The 18,997-nt window shown below is 38.5% G+C and overlaps 1 protein-coding gene across 9 annotated transcripts in view; it reads right to left on the minus strand.

Moving 5' to 3' along the window:
• Window positions 1-18,997, minus strand: part of Nbea (neurobeachin) — a 559,026-nt gene that overhangs the window by 261,438 nt on the left and 278,591 nt on the right. For all 9 annotated transcript variants that reach the window (XR_010063625.1, NM_001427608.1, XM_063282102.1 and 6 more), the window contains 2 exons: window positions 14,026-14,087; window positions 2,717-2,781 (listed from right to left, as the gene is read on the minus strand). Coding sequence is in view for 8 of the 9 variants with exons in the window: in NM_001427608.1 (NP_001414537.1) it covers window positions 2,717-2,781; window positions 14,026-14,087 (127 nt within the window). In the remaining variant the exon portion in view is untranslated. The remainder of the gene's footprint in view (window positions 1-2,716; window positions 2,782-14,025; window positions 14,088-18,997) is intronic.

An 18,997-nucleotide genomic window follows, 5' to 3' on the forward strand; every position in this document is an offset into this window, starting at 1 on the left:
CTATTCCAGGTTCTGGAGATGTGGTGGTCTATAAGACAGTAAATAAAATCTAAGTTTTAAGGAAAGAATTGACAAAGATGACTAGAGATATCGTCATGCAGTGGGGTTGTTCATAGAAATGTTTGGGATAGGGTCGGATCTAAATCAACTTCAGAAGAAATAGAGAGGCAAACCTGTGGACATGTGGGCGAAGAGAGAGCCTCACGCACTGCAAGCTTGCTTTTGAGTTTCCACTCACCTAAAACCCCCAAGACCAAGTACTTTGATACCTTCTGAATTTGTAATTGGGGATTACACAGCTCTACTGTAACCCAAAGGAGAAAACACCTCTCATCAAACCCATGTTCCTCCTTCACTGCTCTCTCTGGGTGAGCTGCACCTCTAATACATGGCACCCATTTATCAAAGACAAAAAATAGGCTGCACTTGTTTTTGTTGTCTCTTTCATCCCAGCCTTCTGCTTTGATTTCCAAATGGTATTTCATAGCGACATCAGCCTCACAAAGATGACTGAGGCCTCCTCAAGAGCAGTCTGGTTCCATGAGTCCTTGCAACTGTGCATCACATTGCATACCAGCGTAAGCCTCAGTGATGACTTCCAGGAACCTGGTACAAGTTCTCTCATGAGAGGACCCCGTGCTGCTAGAATCTGTTGCACTAGATCCAAAGCTGTGGGATGACTGGAAAGACCTCCTTAGCAGCATACCTTGTCTCTGGGTTTTTGCTCTATATCATAACCATTGTCTACAAGTTCTTGTTTGATTTTTTAAGACAAAGTCTGACTAGGCTTACTTTATGGCTGAGCATAACCTTGAACTTCTAATCCTCCTGTCTCCACCTCTCAAGATGTGGTATTAGAAGCATGTTCCACCACACCCAATTTATGTGCTGCTAGAGTTTAAACACTAGATTTCTCAAATGCTAGGCAAGAAGGGGCTACTGATCTCCAGCTCCAGTCCTGATCCCTAGCTTTATTGTCCCCAAGTGTGGATGTCGTTTAGCTGTGTCCCAGATCAAATTTAAGATGGGAAGTGTCCCTTCCCACTGGCATGGTTCCTTCAACCTTAAACATACTGTCATTTTAAAAAGCCATTTTAGAATCAAGGACATCATAAAGCACTGTAGCTTAACTTACGAAAGCAGATCCTTTTCTCATTCATGTTCTGTATGTGCTTCTAAATGTTCAGTTCTCATTCTGCAAAGTATCTTTATAGTTGTCAACAGTGAGATCCCCGTCAACTACAGTCATAATACTCCTTCTCTACCCTGCAAAGCTTGTATGGAGCAGTGAGTGCTTGATGGGAGTTTCTGGTTCTCATTTAAATCATCATCATAGTCTTTATTTTCGACTCTTCTCAGCACAAAGCAATCCCTATACTTCTGGAAAATGAAACTTCTCGAAACTTTCCATATTTGATATTAGCAAAATTTCTAGTATCATTCTTTTTCTGTCAATAAATATAATCTAAATAAAAACACAAGAATTTTATTTCCCTTAGCTCTTACAAATGTTACTGACAGAAAATCATCTTTTCATTTCTGATGCCCGGCAGAGTCCAGAAGAGGTCATCATCTCCAGTAACTGCAGTTACAGATGTTTGTGAGCCATCATCTGAGTGCTGAGAGTTTAATCTGGGTCCTCTGGAAGATGCACCAGTGCTCTTAACCCCTGAATCAACTCTCTTTCCCTATTACCAATTCTCATAACTTCCTTCAATCTTTACCCTTCAGTAAATATAACACTTATTTTAAATTTCGGAACTGTGTTATGATGAAAACACTGTTCACAGAGATCAAGGGAAGGAATGTACAAGGAGATACTACATAGACAAAGGTAGTTTCTCAGGATACAGAGCAATGATGGAAGAAGCCACAGCGATGCTAAAAAATAAGTTTTGATGCTACATATAAACCATTTTTGAAGGATTATTGTTTCCTAATGAAAAAAGAAGTTCAAATACTATAACCATTACTGCTCCATTAATTTATATAAAGTTTGTTCCATAAAATCAAGCATCATAACAAGTATGTAATAATTATTTTCCATAGAATGTACTACATAATACAGAAAATTCAGCTTATCAAGGTTGCGTGTCTCAGGTTGATAGAAACTACATGTCAAAGGATGACATATCTAGCAACTTAGTGCACACCACCCAGAGGGCACTGCAAAAATCACAGTAAACAACTACTCACAAATGATAAGTACAACAATGGTTTCAAATGACATCTCTCATAACATCATTAACCATGGTAACAACCACCCCAGCTAAGGCTGTTACACATTCTGTATTGAACATCCCTTCTACTTCCAGCCAGGACCAATTACATGATAGGATCAGATGAAGTCGCTTCATGTGAACTGATGAGGGGTCAAGTATAAACACCGAGCTTAGCCTGAAAACAGATGGGGCAGCAGCTGGGACTGCAGACAGGGTTCACTTGGTCTGTCTAACACAACCTCACTATTCAGCAAGAGGTGGCTCAAATCTCACAAAAGTAAATCTGTATCATTATTTCATATATGCTTTGTCTCCAAAACCAAATACTTCATATCTAAAATTGGTTAATTTAAAATCCAAGTGCCTACATGTTAAAATTATTGAATTCAAAGCCTTTTCCTTGCACAGTTTAGAACAGATGGTAGGAGAGCACAATTGCTTGGTGGAATTAAATGCAGACTGTCTAGTTGCCCAGAAAGTGTAAAATTAATTACCTTCCTTCATTGATGAGTTCAATAAATGCAAGGCCTGCATTCTTCTGGATAGAATTCTGCCACTCCTAAAGGAATAAACCAAAGCAAGGTAAGAAAAGTGAACACGCAGATGAAATAGCAACCAGACCTTAGACCACGAAGACACTGTCACCACCTTCTTTCCAAGAAGGTGTTAAATTAGATGACCCTGAGTCACAGTTTAGGAGGTGGGTTTTGGTTGCCAGAAAGCTCAAGTTTGCTGGAAAGTAAGATAGTGAGTAAAGTGTTCACTCAGCACCCAGCTTCCTTCTAGGAAAGAACAAATGACCAATGGAGGCCTGAAGCTATGCACAAGGAGGAGGAGTTTTACACTACTTAAGTCTTTAATCAACGATACAATTTTCATTAGAACTGGAAGCAAAATCAGAGATACCTAAATGCATCTGTGCTTTTGTGCACCTATGTGTTTTTATATCTATACCTTTATGTATCTATTTACTTACACACATATACTTTACATAACTGTGCCTTTAAGCAATTGATACATTTATGTCATACATTTATGCATCTATGCCTTTACACAATCTCTATCTTTACACTGCCTTGGGAATAGATTGCTCTAGTCAGATTCATATTCTAAAAGACTGAAACAGCACGAAGCTACAAATACATTCTTTTCCAATGTGTAACATAAACCTAATAGTAAAAGTATTACTCTCATGAATTCTCTTTGCTAATTGGAGATTAGCTAAATTTGCTAAATACCTGAATCTGGCAGCTCCACAGAGAAAAGGGCACAACTATGAGCATCAACGACTCTCACATAGTATTTTAGATTAGGAAAGAAGCTGCTTGTTTTGTATTCTTCCCATGAAAAATTTGGAATATAATTTAAAAAAGCCAGTTTTGACTTTGGGTTTATTCAAGTCACTTTCTTAAAAATATTTTGGAAATCCTGACCTACCTTTCTTTCCTTTCTTTCTTTCTTTCTTTCTTTCTTTCTTTCTTTCTTTCTTTCTTTCTTCCTTTCTTTTTGTTATTTTATTGGATTTTTAAAAAAATTTACATTTCAGATGTTATCCCCTTTCCTGGTTGCCCCTCTAGAAGCCCCCCATCCCATCCCCCCATCCCTGCCTCCATGAGGGTGCTTTCCCACCCATCCATCCACTTCCTCCCTCCTCTTCGCCCTGACATTCCCCTACACTGACGGGGGGGGGGGTCCAGCCTTCATAGGACCAAGGGCCTCTACTCCCACTGATGCCAGATAAGGCCATCCTCTGCTACATATGCAGCTGGAGACAAGGATCACTCCATGTGTCCTCTTTGGTTGGTGGTTTAGTCCCTGGGAACTCTGGAGTGTCTAGTTGGTTGATACTGTTGTTCTTCCTATGAGGTTACAATCCCCCTTAGTTACCTCAGTCCTTTGTCTAACTCCTCCATTGGGGACCCTGTTCTCAGTCCAATGGTTGTCTGTGAGCATCCACCTCTGTATCTGTCAGGCTCTGGCAGAGCCTCTCAGGAGACAGCTATATCAGGCTCCTGTTAGCATGTTCCTGTTGGCGTCCCCAATAGTGACTAGGTTTGGCCACTGCATGTGCGATGGATCCCCAGGTGTGACAGTCTCTGGATGGCCTTTCCTTCAGTCTTTGCTCCACACTTTGTCTCTGTATTTCATCCTGTGAGTAATTTGTTCCCCCTTCTAAGAAGTACTGAAGCATCCACACTTTGGTCTTTCTTCTTGAGCATCATGTAATCTGTAAATTTTATCTTGGGTATTCTGAGCTTTTGTGCTAATATTCACCTATCGGTGAGTGCATATCATGTGTGTTCTTTTGTGATTGGGTTACCTCACTCAGGATAATTGAAATTATATTTCTTTCAGTAGTTTTGCAAATATTTCCACTAGTCCCATTAATATATACACATATATAATCTCTATTAATTACTCATGTCACTTGTCTACAAATCCTATCACATGACTTGTATTTCTTTTTTTGCACATGGAATATTATTTATTTTACATAATATTTTTAACAGCAAAAATGGTATGGTGGTATAAAGATGTACATTTAGGTTTTGAATCAAGCTGATATTAACCTTATAAGTAAACTCAATGCATGTCTTTTCTGAATGATTATGATAGTTATTACTAATAATGTCATTATTATTAATTAACTACAGAACTAAAAGAAAACTTCATTTAGCTCATCATCTAGAAACCCATGCTTTTCTGGCTACCCAGAGGTATTCAGTTACCCTGACCATGAATTCAGGTTCACAGATATAAAAAAAAGTGTTTTGTCCACAAGATGAGCAGAGTAAATCTTTAGAAAACTATATAGATCAAATTAACAGTGTCTGTAATCTTCCTTTAGGCCGGATTATAATTTTATAATACATAGTATTAAAAAATCAGAGCTAATGTATGATGCTGTTTAAATATAAGCAAGCTAATGGACTACTAGAAGCATAAGACTTTACAAGTGTTTTACACACACACACACACACACACACACACACACACACACACACACCTACACACTCTCTAACAGAAAGTTAAGATCGGGATGTGGCCTGCTCTGCACTACTGTGTATTATGTGAAATGGATGCTTTCTCAGGTTATATTTTGCCTCGAGAGACTCCTGTACAACATCAACTCATGAGTTGAGAGGAGCAGTATGAATGCATCCTGCTAGGTGCATAAACCCCACATCACATATCTATCTTTGTGGGAAACATTTAATTTCAAGTTGAAATGCTTGCAGAGGAACAGCAAGTCTTTAAAATAACTTCATCACCATTTTAAACTCTTCCTTGTGAATGCATGAGCTTTCCTTAAGATGAGCGACTCTCTCAGGGTACTGGGTCTTAGGTGAAGACCGTTTGAGATGGAACACTTTGAACACAAATAAGTTGCAGAAAGATGGCGATGAGATCCCTATGTTCTCTGCTGGCCATGAGATGACTGCTAGACAACTCAGGCAGAGAACATCATTCTTTCTATCAGTTTCTCATCTACGTCAGCTCAACACACACACTCAGTCCTACTGCTTTGTGTAAAATTAAACATGACAGCTTAATCCTTAGATATTTAAACTATCTTAAACTTTTAAAAATCACCATAAATAGTAGAAGGAAAACTAGAAGAGTAAGAGAAGCTTTAAAGTCTTCTGAAAAGTGAATTATATATTTTCTGCATGTATCCTTAAGGGTTATTTAACATTAACTATCACCAAAAGTGGTGGTAGTCCTTAAAATCTTTAAGATAAAAGTTTACTGTAACTGATAAGATGATGACACGCTGAAAATCTGAGTAATAAGTTACTAATGCTAATAACAAGAACTGAAGCAAAGTATACTATGTAAAATTTTAAAAAGCAGAGCCCCACCCATTTTCTGTGTATGCTGGTGACCTTTTGCTGTGACATCTTGATACAAATGGAAGTGACCTGGAAAGAGAGTGCCTCCACTGAGATATTCACTGATGCAGACTGTGCTTTGGGCATGCCTGTGTGCACTGTCTTCAATGCTGGTAGATACAGGAGAGCCCGGCTCTCACAAGGCTAATCACAAGTCAGAGGGAGCAAGCCAGTAAATAGTTTTCTCCCATGGTTCCTGCATCCACCTTCCTCCTTTGAGTTCTGTCCTGGCTTCCCTAATAACAAACTGTGATCCAGAGATGTGAGAGGAAATTAATCCTTTTCACATCAAGCTGCTTTTAGTGCAAACTAATGGATATCTGCATATATGTACACAGTATCTTGAGCATTTTTTCATTTTTGGTTTTTCATGACTTACTTTCATGAACATTGTACTAAAAGCTTATAGGAAAAATAATGTAAGAATCCCTCCTTAAATCAATAATTAACTTAGAAAGATCACTAATATAAGGTATAACTATGGAAAACAAGTAGGCAACATAAAAATCATCTGAAGATAAACAGGAAGTTGCCTAGAATTTTAGATATTCACTGTTAAAGCATATAGTTATAAAAATTTTCACTGATATATAGGTAATTGTGTTTCTACTTACAATAAAAAGACTAGATTCTTAAATAATGTTTTAAAGCAACGATCTTCCCAACTATAATATATATAGTATACATGCTGTCATCACTTTGCATCTATGGCAGAATGTCCTAGAATCCCACAGGAATACTAATATTCAGGGGTGCTCAAGTCCCTCGTATAAAATGTTGTGTCTGCATATAACATGCAGACATCCATGGTCCATGGTAAATACCAGTAGATTTACAGTATTTAGTATATGGTGATAAGTGCTAGACATTGTCATACTCTATTTCTTACAGAATGACAACACAGAATGTGAACATGTTTAACATACGGGAACATGCTTATTAAAGGGAAATACATCGAGAGGATATTACAATTCTACACATTTACCCACAAACCAAAAAGACATCTAATATCCTTGATCCTAACAGAGTGATGACAGGGAACTTCAATACTCAACTCTCCCAATTGACAGGGCATCCAGGCAAAAATGAAATAAACTCTGGAGTTAAATAAGATAAATCAGATGGATCTGAAAGATATTTATATAACATTTACCAAACACTGAAGAATGGTTTTTTGTTATCATTTTTGTTTGTTTCTTTTTCTCAGAAGACTATGGAACTTTCTCCAAAATTGACCCCATAGTAGGATACAAAGCAAGTTTCAACAAAAACAGGAAAATTGAACTAACATCCTATATCCTATTTGACTACCATGGATTAAAGCTTGATGTGCACAAGAGCAGAAACAGAACAAACAGCAGAAAGCACACAAAACTGACTCTGAACAATGCACTACTGCATGAAAATTGGGTCAAGGCAGAAATAAAAAAGGAACTTAAAGCCTTTTAAAAACAGAACACATCAAAATATATGGAACACAAAGCAATTCTAAGAGAAAAACATGTAATATTTAAAAAATATTTGTCACATTTAAATATACAACTTAAGACTTATTTTTAGTTTTGAATTCCTTCAAGTCTTAAAATTAACATTTGATACAACAAGAAATTCTAAAATTCAAATGATAAACATGTAAAGTATAACTTTACAAATCTTCCAAATTTGATTTAGCATGGTACTTTGAAGATCCCTTTCTTATATTTTTGGTTGTGAGTCTAGCCTTTAATGGCTGAGCCATCTCTCCAGCCCTAAAGTCCCTTTTCTTTTTTTTTTAATCTTTATTAACTTGAGTATTTCTTATTTACATTTCGATTGTTATTCCCCTTCCCTGTTTCAGGGCCAACATCCCCCTAGCCCCTACCCCTCCCCTTCTATATGTGTGTTCCCCTCCCCATCCTCCACCCATTACCGCCCTCCCCCCAACAATCACTTTCAATGGGGGGTTCAGTCTTAGCAGGATTAAGGGCTTCCCCTTCCACTGGTGCTCTTACTAGGATATTCATTGCTACCTATGGGGTCAGAGTCCGGGGTCAGTCCATGTATAGTCTTTAGGTAGTGGCTTAGTCCCTGGAAGCTCTGGTTGCTTGGCATTGTTGTACATATGGGGTCTCGAGCCCCTTCAAGCTCTTCCAGTTCTTTCTCTGATTCCTTCAACGGGGGTCCTATTCTCAGTTCAGTGGTTTGCTGCTGGCATTCGCCTCTGTATTTGCTGTATTCTGGCTGTGTCTCTCAGTAGAGATCTACATCCAGCTCCTGTCGGCCTGCACTTCTTTGCTTCATCCATCTTGTCTAATTGGATGGCTGTATATGTATGGGCCACATGTGGGGCAGGCTCTGAGTGCGTGTTCCTTCTGTCTCTGTTTTAATCTTTGCCTCCCTATTCCCTGCCAAGGGTATTCTTGTTCCCCTTTTAAAGAAGGAGTGAAGCATTCGCATTTTGGTCATCCTTCTTGAGTTTCATTAAAGACCCTTTTCTTAACATAAGAAATAACATGAGAAAAGGGACAGAACTCCTTGCTGAATTGACCTATTCGTGCAGAATGGCCTCTTTTCCTTTCATTGACTGTCCCACTGGAGCTTTCTCATTTTAGGGTGAGCATCCACGTAGTTTTAGATAAACCAATGCACCTGAATGTGAAGAGAGGTTCTTACAGAAAGTACCAAGCAAAAGGATGTATTGTTAAAAATTAAAAGATTGTGTACACTTCACTTGAAAAACATCTAGGAAGATGTGAATACTCTACATAACCCAAAAGTATACTGTCTGATTTTTTTAAAACAAATCATCATCATCATCATCATCATCATCATCATCATCATCATCATCAATGTATGTGTAATATGGGGGTGCTCATTGGTATGCTTGTGCCATGGGGTACTTGTGGAAGTTGTTAGGTGTCAGATTGGAACAAAGAACTGAGGTGCTTATTGACTTATCAAAGCAGATTCTGGCCACCAGTTTCTCCCAGTGTCCCTCAATCCTACCAGTTCCAGGGTCCTCCTCATTGGTATACGTTGCACTCTTACCTGAACTCACTAGCCCAGAGGCTGGATTGCCATTCCCCAATATGTTCTTCCTTATGAAATCCAGCCATTTAAGCTACGCCTCTATCTTGGCCTTGTGGGACTCTTGCCCTCTTGGTTGATGCTTCTGGAGATCCCTACTCCCCATCCGCTCACATGGCTCAGCTTGGACAAGTTCACTCTGGATCCTTCCGAATGTCTCTGGCAATGCTCGACCTCATATCTTATAGTGATCTCTCTTTTATCTACAATAAACCTTCTCTTCCACCATACTTAGCCACATTTATGTCCCTCCTTTTTTCTTTTCTTTTCTTTTTCTTTCATTCAGAAGTGAGATAGCAGATTTACAGCGTTGGTTCTCTCATTTCACCATGGCTTATGGGAATAAGCGCTGTCTATCGTGCTTGTGGTCAAACACTGCTACCCAGGGAACCACCTAACTAACCCTAGTTATTTAACTTTTGATGTACTGTAAAAAAGGCTGGCCCCCAGTCTGAGGAGAGAGAGGAGAGGACAGACAAATAGACCTGCAGACCTGTTTGGACTGCCTCCAAGGACTGTCTCCTTCCCTGCAAATACTGCAGCAGAAGCTTACCAGCTTCAGGGTCCATTTCCAGAGAGCATTCCACAGCCATTCAGTCTTCAGAGCCACACACACATGTGCTTGATTATATCAATTAGACATCTCAGGCCATGTGTCTTTCTATTCTGCCTCATCCTTCAAACTCAGAAGTGACATCTGCAATGCTGTAGGTAACTAATATCCTGGGGACTAGAGCCATGGCACTAAGGTTTTACTAACCCCGAAATACTAACAAAAGATAGTTGCAACGTGCCTGAGCGCTGGATCACGTGTGACAGAAGGGAGTGACAATCGGGATTTCAGAGAGACCCACCGACCCATGCCCGATCCTCCTATCTGCCATCGTATTACACAGTCTAAGGTCCTTACGACACTGCATACATAGAAACGGAGACATCTGCTAGGCTCCTGCATGCGACCTCGGCCTTGCCTCAGAACCTCATCTTGGCTTTATTACATCTAGAAAAATCTTTTCTTTTTGTACTATCTGACTAAATTACAGTGAACTGGAGAAAAAGTTTTCTAAAAATTAAATGTTCAAAGGCTAAATCACTTGAAAGGAAAAGGGCTTTCCTCAGTTGTGGGTCCTCTGTGAGTGCTGTTTTTTAAAGCCCTGAGTCACACCCTGACCACACCAGTCACCAATTCCTTTAAGTTAAATATATGAAGTATTTAGAAAAGAACAAAGTCATACAAACCACAAAATAATTCATGCTGAGCACATCATACATAGACCCAAGGAGTCATTATTTTAATTTATGTATTTTCAACTTTTAATGAGATCAGGAATGATTTATTAAGCTGGCATTTACTTAATCAGTGCTTTAACTCAGAAAGCACTTAAATACTGATAATACGATTTTTTCATGAGGTCCCTCAATTTATTTCTTGACACACAAAGCAAAGAGAAGTGTACGTGTATCTGCTAAGCTTTACTGATAGAAACGTAAAGAAATCCTGTGGGTAATACCATTCACTTTTTTCTTAGAGTTCTTCTCATGGAGACTTCCTAATAAGAAATCTGGAAATAATTAGAAACTATTATAGTACCTAAAAAAAGTTTGCTTGGAAAAACTCAATCTGCTATTCATCACAGAATGCAGTAGACCAAGGATAACGTAAGAGGATGTAAGTGTGGTGAGAGGGCAGGCAACACCTCGGCCATAGCACAGCAAAAGCATGCTGATGCCACGCTTCCTGTAACCGAGGACCTGTGCAGGACAGTAACCGTGGGCTCAAAGGCTAACCACCTTATACAGCTCCTTATACTGCAGAATGACAAGAATACACTTTGTAAAAAAGATGCTAGTAACTAAATTAATACAAACCAGAAGTGAGGAGTAAAGAACTAATCCTTAAAGTTTAAGGTGTACATGGGAAAAAAGTATCCAAATACAATAAAAAATGTTTTGTGTTTGGAACAATAAACATGTTACAGTGAAAAATGGTAACATCTTCTTGAAACTGAAAATATGTTTTTGAAAAAAATGCGAAATTCCACTGGGGTAGACTGGCCGCCATGCCCCTTAGAGTTTAGCGGGTGCCATATGAACTGAATTACCCTTGACAAGTACCTTCAGACATTTGTAATGTGATCTCATGTGAATTTAGAACACATTTTGGGCACAAACTATTGGTGAGAGGTTTTTTTCTCCAGGAGCTCAGATAAGGAGGGAAGAAAATCAAATATTCTTAATAATATGTAAAAGTTAACATGGCACTCCCAACAAGAAAATGAAAAGTGTAAAAGTAAAAGAATTTAATGAGTGGTAGCAAAGAGGAATATAAGGCACCCTAAATAAAGTTCACTTCCTTTTTCTTTCAATCCATGTTGCTTATTCCAATCTGAGTGTTCAACATCTTGTCTAAGTTTAAAGATAAATAAATTTTATGCAAACAAAGTACAAAATGACACTTGCATTGAAAACTTATTTTGGCAGGAATTAAATCCCAGCATAGATAATATTTTAATGATATATCTCACTGTGGGGTACAAGGGCATATGATATATATATATATATATATATATATATATATATATAGGCAGTAAGAATGCATACTTTGAACTACTTCTGTTAGTCTCACTGCTGCTCATCATCTGTGGTGGATGACAGTAAAACAAAGCAAACTGAGCTCTGAGGGCCATGGTTTTAAAGATTCATCATGATTGCCTGCCTTGGCAGGAAGACAGCCCTCCCGCCCGCAGACTGGTGCTAATTCTATGGGGATCAACTCCAATGGAAGAAATGCATTAGGCCTGCAGAAAAGAACATGCTTTATAGAGAGCTCGGCCCAGCTAGCTCTAAGCACCGCTAACTTTCATCCCCAGAGGTCTGCCACGTCTGTGGTCACCCTGCTACATGATGAAAATCATCAATTTTAACAGTAGTGAAAGTGTCACATTATTTTAGGAACCTTTTGAAGTGTGTCCATCTTTCTTAGTGCCCTGAAAACCAAAGTTTGCAAACATCTGTGGATCAACAATGATCTGCAATGATAAGCTTAAGTCTACACTTAAATCATTAACTTACCCAACTGCATTTGACAAAACGAAAAGCACCACTGACTTTCTTAAAAGGGCTTTGTAGAAAGTAACGTCACAGATTAACAGAAAATAATAAGACAAACAGTTATTTTTAATGTGTAAACCTTTCAAGTTACTTATAAAGGTTCTTCAACCAATAAACCACTTGAAACATTTAAAACTTTCAGTGTTCAAGCACTGAATTATTTTTTAAAATTCAATTTGAAAATCAATCTAAGAGGCCTGTTTACCCAGCTGTCCTGCTGACACACAGGAAAGTGTACTACAGAGACAGCTTACATTTCCCACTCTTCCTTCCAATCAATATCTGAGGCAAAGTTTCATCTCTAGGGCCCCTAATGGCAGGAATTTCTGGAGCCAGCAAATGGGTAATGTTAAACCTACAATTAGAAAAAGAGGCCATCAAAGACACCAGATCCTAATGCAACATTGCTCTTTATTTCTCTGAACTGCAGTGATAGCAGGAACTAAGGAAAAAGGCATCTGAAACTATGCCTTGCCACAGAAGCCGCTAAATATCCAGATTCTCCTTCTAAAATATCCACAGAGCTTCCATTTCCCTTGAACTCAGGACCTCAGCACTGGGTATGATTTCTTCAAGCTCTGCAGATGAGCTTCACCCAGGGCTGGTGCTCTCTGTGCTTTCCTCTTAATTGTATCCCTGGTTGCCCATGAACATACTTCTGAAGGAAGTAAACTGGAAATCTGAAGGTAAGCTTTTGCTGTTTGCTCTGGGATATTTAAAGACCCCTGAAGTCACTCTTGGCTTATCTGGGTTGGCTGTGGCGGTTTAGGTGAACCTCAGGACGGTATGACTTAGTTATTATCGCCCTTCTACTGAGGAGACTAGGGATAAGCTAATGGGTAAGCTTTGGCTGCTTGCTCTGGGATGTTTAGAATCCACTGTCTTATGTGGGCTGGCTGTGGTCTTAGGTGGACGTAAGTAAAGTTATGGACAATGGGTGTGTTCCCCCTTCCAATGAGAAGACCAGCGATGAATATAATGGCTACTTGTTATAAACGTATTTACTCCCCTTTTCATTTTGATATTATGGAATATTTCATATTCATATGATAAGAGGGAGACATGAGTTCCTGGAGAAAGGAAAGACCATTAAATTTCTATTTTAGTTATCTAAAAGACTAATACATGGTTCTTCTCCTTCAAGCTTTGGATAGATCAAATTTTTTTATTTACTTTTAAAAAAGAAAGAATATACAACAATTTATCTTTAATTCTTGTTAATAAAAATAATTACTACCCATAGACTTTTAGATTTATAAATATATGACAATTCTAAATAAAAATGGGAAAGCAGCCTGTCAAAGATGATGCACCGAGGGCTGGATTGCATGTGTTTAGTACTAACAAAAGCGGGCTTGACCTTCTACCACTTCTAATCAGAAGAGGAGAAAACAACAATAACTACTTCTTATGTTCTAAAATTTGCAATGTGTGCTACAGAATTTTAAAAGATGGTACAAACAATATCAAAAGACCTTAAGAACACAGAACAAAGCCAGGCACCGACAGAACAAAGCGATGGGAGGTCATGGAGGAGAGTCCAGAGAAGGCAGAGACGAGAGCACAATAAAGCAGTGTGTACAAGGGATGAGCATGTAGGCACCACGCACGGTAAATGCATCAAACCAGCTTCTCCCCTCCAAAGCGAGAGACAATATCTAATTATAATTACTAACATGTGCATGTGAGAAATCTCAGGAAGTTGAATTTGACCAAGACAATGAAGCTCTTACCTGAGAGCAGAGCAGCATGACGAGCTCTACCACGGATGTGCTGGACTTCATACAAACAAGGCCTGTGCAGGGAAAGGCCAAAGCAAAGAGTTACCACAGGACAGGCACAGAATTACTGGATTTTAAATTCTAAAAGACTTCTTTGAGGTGAGACTTCAGAAATTAAATTCACCCATATACTCTTCTACATTATTTAAAAATTTTGGGTGTTTCAAATTATATGAAAATTTCTAAAATACCAATTTTCTGTTTCAGTTATTAGGTTTTAAAATGAAAATTTAAAAATTTTTATGTATGCAATTATGTATGTAATTTTACTGAAAGTGGGCTAGTCAGAGTTTCACTAATCTTAAAGGTATTGCTCCTTGATTGTTTCCTGGAGTAAAGAACAAGGAAGAAAGACCTGCTGGCACTTTCCACTTGGAGGATTGAAATTAAACAATGTACCCCTAACTCATTTCCCTCAGCTTATAAAATGGTCCAAACTCACAGAGCAGGTACAGCAGGACTGAAAACAATGCACACAATAGGCATGTGGTCACACGGATCACTGATGCGGCATTTGTAGGGACTGCATTAGGGTCCCTACATCATTATGTCATGCAGGTCTCATCAGTTTTAATGCCATGCCTACTCTACAGGAAAAACATTCTGGAAGTGGGCAGTGGTGGTACATGCCTCCAATCCCTGTACTTGGGAGGCAGAGGCAGGCGAATATCTGAGTTTAAGGCCAGACTTGTCTATAATGCTAGTACCAGGCTGGCCAGGGCTACATAGAAAAACCAAAAAAGGAAAAAGAAAAAAAATCTATAAACACTTGGACATTAATTATTCAATTCTTCAAAATAAAGGATACTTTGCAAAGTATTATATATAAAAACATATCTTAATAGCGAATTCTAAAAGTACCAAAATAAGGAGATGTAAATTAGATTTAATAAATAATAATCTTAGTATGAGAACATTAATTATAGTAGTAGCTATCTTAAAATATAGTCCCTGATGAGCACATAGGTTATCATGGCTATTACTTTAGTTTAAAAGTTATTTTTACTCCTAAGTACAAACACAATCAAAAAGTATCTTTTAAATGAGTTTCATCTGAGTATGTCCATGAAGTGTGTTGGGGGGCACATGTGCAATGACTATGGTCATAAGGACAGCGGTGTGGGTTCTGGTGATGGAACTCAGGTCTCTGGGCCTGTGGGGCAAAGGTGATACTGCTGAGCCCACCTGCTGGCCCAGTAATTACCTTATACAAAGAGATTCTTTGGCCTTATATTAAAATGTTAGCAAATGCAACACCAAAACAAGAGTTTGATTTTCTTGTTTTCTTAAGCTGATTTCAACTAGCAGTCTCAGGTACATTGTAGGGAAAAACATGTGTGATCATCACAGGGATGGATAAACACCCTTTCGTGCCCTTTTTGATAAAGAGTCTATCCATGTCATAGAGACAGACAGAACAAGTTTTAAAAAGCCACCGGTACTCCATCTTATCAGATCCTAGGCAGACAGCTAATGAAATAAGAGACTGATGTGAAAAGCTGGTTTAAAACATGTGTGGTATAACTGGTCAGAAACCCTCACACTCAGGAGCACAGAGTGAGAAAGATTGATGGACCATTTATCGCTTGTTGGCTGATCAAGTACTTGGATTCTAACAAAGAACCTTAAGGAAAAGTCCCCAGGATCATAATTAAGATGTGTGTATATTATCAAAGACAATATTACTCTGCAGTAAGAATTGTCTGTCTTTATTCTGTGTTGATTTTGAATACATAATACTTTATAGTAAAATCTTAGAAAAATAAACTATTTACTATTTTAAAACAAACTCTGATGTAGTACTTTATAACTCCTAGCAATATTATGACTGCATTATAAGAAAATTATAAAAATGTACACCAGCAATGTAGTTTTTTCAAAGCATTGTGCATAAGCTGACAGGATAGCAAGATGGTGTTTTGTAAACAATGCCTTCTCATGTGTGTACAAGAAGACCAACACAGGTCTGCAGGGCCTCACTCTTTACCAGAGATTTTTCTCTAATTAGTTCTCGTCAGAGGCACCTGTTCTCAAAGGACAAGCCAGGAAGTAAAAGGACCCAACACTGATGATGAGAATATAAGCTATGGAAATTCTGGAAAGTTCCCAGAATTATGGTTTGTTGTACTTTATTCCTCAGGGTTAGAAGGATTACCAACAAGATAATAGGTCCAATGCAGTGGTGCATGTGATAATGAACACACACACAGGTAATACTTTACCCTAATAAAATCACCATCTCTGCAAATTTAAGAAGCATTATAATTCATACTGTGGAACTTTAATCAGAGGCTTGAGAAAGTACAATTTATCTGGCAATGCTATGGACTACTCTAAACTGTTCAGACAATGGCATGTACTCACACAGGTCTTAGCACACTGAATTCACCTGTAACTTAATCAATGCATCTGATAGCAACCCCAAGGAAGGCTGTGATGGCTCAGTGTGACTAGGGTGACTGGGTCACCATGCTTTGGTCAGATGTGGATCAGATGTGGCATGGAGAAGCAATATATTATGCAACAAGGATAACATGATCAAGAAACAAAGAGAAATGTCTCGATAAACCTTTGTAACTTGCGATGGATAACTGGAGTATGCGGGGTGCAGGAAAGCGGAATTGGGAGTCTTAAATTAAAGTTCAGAGAAAGGCTGGAGAAGGAAAAGTATAAATAGTTTGGGAAGTTAAGATGAACAGTTATGAGCATGTTATGAAGTAGGGGTAATGGTTCTAAGGGCTGATAATGGCATTCCGACTGTAGGATGACAATCCATACTTTATCAACCAAAAAGGAGCCTTCACTTTTGCTGTAAATGTAATGCAGAGGTTGTAGGCCAGACGATGCCACATAGTGAGTCTTTTTAGAAAGTAGGGACCGAAGTATAGGCCACTCAAAAGAATGTTCTTACCAGATGGTATTTATTCACCAGAATACATATCCTGCACATAAATACTAACCCAATACGGCAAGCCACTTGTTCTTTAGCATAAAGCAAAGGGCTAGATGGAAGTAGTAGGAACTTGAAGATCAAGCTGAAAGAACCCATTAGCTTTCAAATACAGCATAACAGTCCAGTCTCTAAGGCTGTTCCTCTTCGTAGGAAGTGATGGGTAATATCAATATACGACAAGCAAAGGGACTCATCTTGGAAGCAACACTACATTCTCTTTCATGAAAGGCTTATGCTGAAACTTTGACAGATGTCTATGACAAAGAATCTCAACAAGTATTTAGAAACTATCATTAGTTGACAGGAAACAAACAAACAAAACACAACTTAGTAAGATGGGGAGGGGTAAGAGGAGTGAAGGATTAAGAGACTAATTCATGTAGAAAACATATACCGAGCATTGAGTGCAACGTCCTGGAGGATTAATAAAAGCAAGGAGTGCAGTGGAGGGGCTGTCAGCAGGTAACTGAAATGTGATGCAGAGGACTGTGGAGGGTTTACAGGACAGCAAGGTTAGCAGCCTTGTGTGGGAATGTGTGCAAGGGTGGCTGTCCGGTTGGTGCTGACACTATGTTACCCAAAGATGAGGAAAACAAATGTCTGAGATATGATGAACAAACAAACAGAGACAGACAAAAACAAACAATCACATAAACCCCCCACCAATGACAACCAAACCAGAACAACAAAACTGGGATGTAATACTGAGCAGTGGTTCTCAACCTTCCTAATGAAGTGATCCTTTAATATAGTTTCTCCTGTTGTGGTGACCACAAACCATAAAATTCATTCGTTGCTACCTCATAGCTGTGATTTTGCTATCATTATGAGTGGTAATGGAGACATCTGCTATGCAGGATATCTGGTGTGCAGCCCCATGGGGTTGTGATCCATAGAGAACTGCTGTTGTAGAATATGAAGGATAAAAGAAAGTGCCCATGGTGCTTCTTGTGCCTTAGTTTCTCATGCTGAAAGACAGGAGCAGCATTACAGACTGTCTTCAGGATGCCACAGTCTCTACATCTCTCTGGCACAATAACCATTGCCTGCATTCTTCTACACATTTTTACTTTTGTATTGGAAAGATGTCTTTTATTGCTTCTTCTAACACTGGCGAGGTTCTCCCCATAAAAGTTACTTTAGAAAATTACCAGATAGTTTCAAAAATCACCAGAGTAAGTAACTGATGTGGATTCCCAAATATAAAACTATGAAAACAGACTCCAAGAACAGTATTACAGAACTACTGGAAATAACAATGTTGGATTAGAGTTGCATTATAACCGTGAATAATGCTAGAATAATGAGCATGTGTAGAAAAGTATAACACTTCAATAAACATTTCAAGTTCTTCTTATATCTTTTTTCTCAGCTTGATGACATCAACTGTAGATGCCTTAAAGAAGTGAGAGTCTACACTGCACTAAAATACAATTACAGCTAAATGCTATTTTCTTTTTTAAAAAAGCAAAAAATTATATATGTTTTTGATGTTTCTCTGAGATATTATCTATAAGATTAGAGTCATTAAGGTTTTTTTACAACAATGGTGAATGACCAGAACTTCTTGCCCTTTTCTTGACCTCTTGATCTCGTTAAACTGCAAAGAAGGAGGATGAAATAAGGGAAATAAGAGACATGTTCACAAATCATCTGGCCTTTCTAGTGCTCTCTGAGTTAAACTTGATTACAACCGATTGTTAGCTCTATGCCATCCTCGGCCAAACCTGCTCCTCTTCTCCCTGAGAAACTTCAGAATAAGTTTCACTTCCATGAAACTTCTAAAATCTTCACTTCCATGCAAACACTGATAGATATATTTACTTCAAGTTCAGTACTGTACAAAAACAACTGGGCCAAATAATCATCCATATAGTTTATCTATGCAAGCCATTAAGCGAAATAGCAGTAATCAAAGAGGAGAAGTAGACCAAAATCATTTGACATGACATAAATAGCAACCTAAACAGA

Source organism: Rattus norvegicus, chromosome 2 (assembly GCF_036323735.1).
Source record: "Rattus norvegicus strain BN/NHsdMcwi chromosome 2, GRCr8, whole genome shotgun sequence".
Classification (NCBI taxonomy): Eukaryota; Metazoa; Chordata; class Mammalia; order Rodentia; family Muridae; genus Rattus; species Rattus norvegicus.